The sequence below is a fragment of the Wasmannia auropunctata genome, unplaced genomic scaffold (genome assembly GCF_000956235.1).
Source record: "Wasmannia auropunctata unplaced genomic scaffold, wasmannia.A_1.0 LD334662.1, whole genome shotgun sequence".
Lineage (NCBI taxonomy): Eukaryota > Metazoa > Arthropoda > Insecta > Hymenoptera > Formicidae > Wasmannia > Wasmannia auropunctata.
In genome coordinates, this window is record NW_012028228.1 from 1 (window position 1) to 5,632 (window position 5,632).

Consider the following 5,632-nt stretch of genomic DNA (forward strand, 5'->3'; position numbering starts at 1 on the left):
GTGTGCTCTTCCGATCTATATTCACCAATATTGACTCTCAATACTCAATATTCATCAACACTTAACCTCCATCAATACTTAAATATTCACCAATACTGACTTTCAATACTTAGTATTATAATCTTTGGTCCGTCATAAGCGCCATAAAATTATAAATGCGTCAATCATACACGATTCTGAGAGCGAAGATTTGAGAGAAACATCGGAGATGTTTATACATGCACTCACACATACAAAGGAGATCCTTTGTCCACGAAATTTATCTAATAAGTCAATATCCTGTTCGTGTATTCTTCCGCGCCTCGTTGTCGCCAACGCTACGTGGCCGATCTTACGTGTCGATCACGTGAACCAATAAAATTTAGGAAAGGGTGATTTTGATGATTATGAAGTGGAGGGTCGCTGTCGCTGGGCAAGCGATGAACTCGTTCATTCGTGTCGTAGACGAGCTAACGAAAGCATCTCGCAGTTAAACGTACGAAAGCATCCCGCATCTTTGATGCGAATCACGAATCGACGCGAGGACTCAGGGCGTTCTTTGCGTTCGCCCCCAGGCGTTATCCGAACACGACTCAGGGCAGTTTGTCTGCCCCTAAGCGCTGTCGTGATATAGTTATTCTTATATTCGATTCAAGATTTAATTATAATAAAACTTATATTTACGCAAAAACATGCGTGTGGATATTAATTTATCCCACCGATCTACAATCCAATCTTAATACTAAGTATTAGAACCTCAATACTAATTGTAAGTATTGAGCCTCAATACTTATTTTCCGTAAGGGGTATGATCTCATATTTGTTTTTGGACAATTTTTATTTGTTAAAATAATATTTTTGGTTTAGGAATTAATTTTATCCAAATCTTCTTTATTTAAAAATGGCACGCAACAAACTTTTATGTGTCATTTCTCGCTGTTTCTCGCTTATGACGTCACGAGTCCAATATGGTCGCGGTGACTAGGCAGGGCCCTTAACAAAAAATCTTATGTTTATATTTTAAATACACAAATATGCTGTTAGAAGAATCTTACTGAATATTGTGATTATACATAACAATACTCATATTTCAACAAAAGCAATTTTTGAATGATAAAATTTCAAATAAAAAAATAGATCGCATAAATCTTGTTTCTTGCTTCATAGATATTTAAAAAAAATAAAAATTATTTGAATGTATTTATATAAATAAAGAAATATATGTATATGTAGATTATTTTAACAAAATACCGTTTAATTTATATGCGACAAAGAAATTCAGAAGTTTTCTAATTACAGTATTTTTTAGTAGCAGAAATATAAATATTCCGCTGATATAACTATATAAATAATTATTTCCCTACACTTATTCCCTACCTAACATGTTTCTCCCCTCTCCTTATTCCCGACTCGTTTCCTTTATTTTGTCCTTAATATTCCTATCATCCTTTGCCGACAGCCTTACCGCAGACGATCACAAATTTTAATATTTGACGTTTTTCGTGACAATCATAGAGATTTGACTTCTTGACTTAGTTTTCCATGCCGTTCTTTTGTCGCCTCACAGATTTTCATTTCATTTTATGTGCTTTTAATTTCTCTCTATTTTTACTACTTTTTTTAACTTTTTAATTTTTATTTTTATCCATTAACTTTTTAAGCTTCTTGTTTTTACATTTTTTTAATTTTATTAACGTTAACTTCACACTTATTTATTCCTTTTAGATTGATAATTAATTTATTTGTTGTTCTTTTTGCCGGTCAATTTCATAGTTATGTTATTTTCAATCTAAATTATATTTCGATATGGTGACATGAGGAGAGCCTACTAGAATGTTACTTCGACTGTAAATTTGCGTCAGTATAAAACACCAATCGGCATTATGGTCTCCAACTCTCGTCTCTTTGCAATTGGCGGCTTTCCGGATTAGAACTCTATCGTTCGAACATTAATTTTTAAGTTTTGTGGTATAAATATTTTATCTTTCGTAATTATTAATTTGCGCTGAAGAAGACTTGAACGAAAGCGTTCGCTCATGTAGCATATATATTTTTGTATCATTATATCTTATGTTTATATAAATTGTTTTACGCATGAACATCTTGTAAGGCTGACATGCTCTTTTATTATTTTATTTATTTATAAATAATTATCTAAATAATATCGATAACAATTGTTTAAATAAATAATAACACTAACATAAATATAATTATCCAAATATTAAAAATATTAAAAAATAAATCTGTACATATACCAGAGTGTCCGGTAATTCTCGTGTACAGATAGAATAGACTAAATTAAGTCAAAAAGTACCATTTTGCAAATCTTGCAATGGTTAATGAAAAATAATAAAGATTTGCGAATCCGCGCAATTTGACGACAAGAGACCTCTGGATTGCGTTCAGAAACTTTGCCCAGGTACATCTAAATTAGTTCCTTGACACTGGCTGCTTCCAGTGGCTACGTAATGTCGCTGTGGCGTTAACAACATTCAGTTCGGTCATATATGTATGTATACATAATGCTGCGAGTGTATTCACAATACTACTTTACACTCTTCAGTTGTACTTTGCACAACTAAACTTTCAGAATATGTACTGAATGTTGCCACCGCCATCTAATGATTTGGCGACATTAAGTAATCACAAAAATACTGGGGGATATATGAGACAGTGTCAGAGGGCTGATATAGATATCATTTTATCCTTATTTAACCTTCAAATAGTACACTTCTTTCGAGCATCCACTAATATAGATATAATGGAACAATGGTGCGAATTTGGATTTGATATCTTAAATTGTACATCTTTCTTGAAGATAAAAACAGAAATGTTTTGAAAACTCTACTTTTTTGGGATAAAATTTTCTCACAAATCCAGCGGTATTACTCAATTTAATAAAAAAACTATTTAATAATTGAAAATTAATTATAAATAAGTTACCGTTTTGAAAAACATCACTTTTTCGAAGCTGCCATTTTTTTGTTATTTCATGAAATAAAGTGCATGCGTGATTCTTTAGTTAAAATGATGTACTTTAATAAAAAAATTGTTGCAGAAATAGAAAGTAAAATATTTTTCCACATAGCCAGAAGTTGGGATATTTTCTGTTCAATTAACAGTAATTAAATCTTTCTAATAAATCTTTCTAAAAATAATTTCAATGAAAATTATGTATTTTAAGAACAAATCTTGTCAATTTATAAAGTGAATTAATAATAAATACCGTTTATATAATTAAAATTATATTAAAAAGTACTGTTCATGTTATTATGGAAGTTAAGACAGAGAAAACAGATGGAATAAGATTATACATACAAATGTTTTATTTGTTACTATAATGTAAAAAAAGGAACATATTACAATGTTTATAAATATGTAAAACGCTAAAAGTAGGCATCGAGCTGGCACACACTATTTGAATACAAATGCGAATATGCACCACAACGAACTTGCGAAGTTAATATTTCGTCAATTTGCACGAAATTGAAGTTGTGCATATTCGTACCTGTCACCTGAGGTACCGGGCATATTTAACGTAGTGGGGATAAGCCATGATAAATGTCTCTGTGCAGATGCCACCAATTCGAAAATTTTCGCGATGCGAATTCGCACTCTTGTACCATTTGAAGGTTAACATTCGGCGAAAACAATAAAATGATGTACCGTGAATTCCTGAACACACCTGTTTATAGTCACTAGGTGCGCCGCGAGAAAAAACTTGGGAGAAACGCTCTGTAAAGCGGCGTCTACAATGAGATTTAAGGCTTAAGATTTAAGAAAATTGACCAATCATAGTGGATTATTCATCTCACGTAAGAAAAATAAACGATTGTGATTGGTCAATTTTCTTAAATCTTAAGTCTCATTGTAGACGCCGCTTAAATAATATGATGCTCGTGCCACTGTTTTTTATAGAGCGTCCCTTCCACTGCCACGCCGCTTCCCTAGAAATCGTAAACCGAACACTCTGTATATAGAAAAAATCGAGAAACCATTTAAATAAATGATTCATTAAAAATAAATTTAAACAATTAAGAAGCTTTTACCAATCTACTTACTTGTACATTGTTTAACTCATCTTCATATCGTCTAAGACGGGAAACTTCTGTCTTCAAATTTTCTATTTCTGCTGTAGCAGCTTTTAAATGATGTGTTTTTTCTTCTACTTCTTGCTCTTTAGCCAACAACTAGAACAAATCGTTATAATCTTAATTTAGCTCGTTTCAATTAATAAAATATAATATATACATCCAAATATGATAATTATAATTATATACAGAATACTGCAAAAATTATGGTACGATTGAAAAAACAGACAATTTTTTGTACAAAAATAAATCTAATTTTATATAATAAAATATAATTTTATCATATAAAATTCCACATGGTTATTTAAAAAATTTTAAAATTAGTAAGGCTTCTAAATTTGATTTTTAAGAACATCAAATTACATTATTGTTAAACTCGCTAGTAACTATAAATAAAAATAAATGTTATAACATTAATTAAAATTAAAATTAAAAAATATACAAGATGTTTCCGATAAACTTGAAGAAGTGTTAAAACTCATTAAATTAAATAATTTTGTTAAGTAATCCGTGTGCTGCAATGGTTTCTTAAGGCGCAACTCCATTGAACATTGTAGATGATTGCGCACTTCTCACTTCCGATATAAGACACCCAAAAATCAACAGGATAATGAATGCATATGATGTGATTTGCAATACTCCTGGAACTTTCCAGAGAGTGCGTCAATCAATGTACCGAGGCAATGCTTGTAATGAGGTTACAAATCATCATTTCGATTATTTGTTGTAATAAAATAAACAAAATAAAGTTAAAACACGATTTTTTATTCTAATTTTACAGAAATCAAACAGCGTTCAACAAGACTAAAAATTGACACCTAGTGCCTAGTAAGGCATTATTATAGGACATCAGTTACTCAACAAAAATTGTTCAATTTTACAAGATCTCTTCTCTTTTAAGGGGACAGGATTTGAAATAAAGATTTTTTAAGCTTACATTGCAAAAAAAGTATAAATACGATCCACTTGTAATTTGACACTTTATTAACCTTCAAATGGTACACTTCTTTCGAGCACCCACTAATGGAACAATGGTGTGAATTTGGATTTGACATCTTAAATTGTACATCTTTCTTGAGGATAAAAACAGAAATGTTTTGAAAACCTCACTTTTTGGGGGGTAAAATTTTCTCACAAATCCAACGGTATTGCTCAATTTAATAGAAAAACTATTTAACAATTGAAAATTAATTATATATGAGTTACCGTTTTGAAAAACGTCACTTTTTCGAAGAAAAGTTGCCATTTTTTTGTTATTTTATAAAATGAAATAAAACTTGCGTGATTCTTTAGTTAATATGATGTACTTCAATAAAAAATTATTGTTGTTGCACAAATAGAAAGTAAAATATTTTTCCACATAGCCAGAAGTTGGGATATTTTCTGTTCATTTAATAGTAATTTGAATCTTTCTAATAAATCTTTCTAAAAATAATTTCAATAAAATTTTTTAAGAACAAATCTTGTCAATTTATAAAGTGAATTATTAATAAAAACTGTTTACGTAATTAAAATTATATTTAAAAGTACTGTTCATATTATCATGGAAGTTAAGACAGAGA

General features: G+C 30.2%; 1 protein-coding gene across 2 annotated transcripts in view; it reads right to left on the reverse strand.

Annotated features, from left to right (window-relative positions):
- Nucleotides 1-849: 849 nt before the first annotated feature.
- LOC105458132 (nucleoporin GLE1-like) overlaps nucleotides 850-5,632 on the reverse strand; it is a 29,540-nt gene continuing 24,757 nt past the window's right edge. Inside the window, exons 3-4 of one of the 2 annotated variants that reach the window (XR_975499.1) lie at nucleotides 4,041-4,169; nucleotides 850-972 (exon numbers count right to left, since the gene is read on the reverse strand). Coding sequence is in view for 1 of the 2 variants with exons in the window: in XM_011703211.1 (XP_011701513.1) it covers nucleotides 4,159-4,169 (11 nt within the window). In the remaining variant the exon portion in view is untranslated. Of the gene's footprint in view, nucleotides 973-3,893; nucleotides 4,170-5,632 lie in introns of those variants that run through there. The other variant, XM_011703211.1, reaches the window with a different exon arrangement.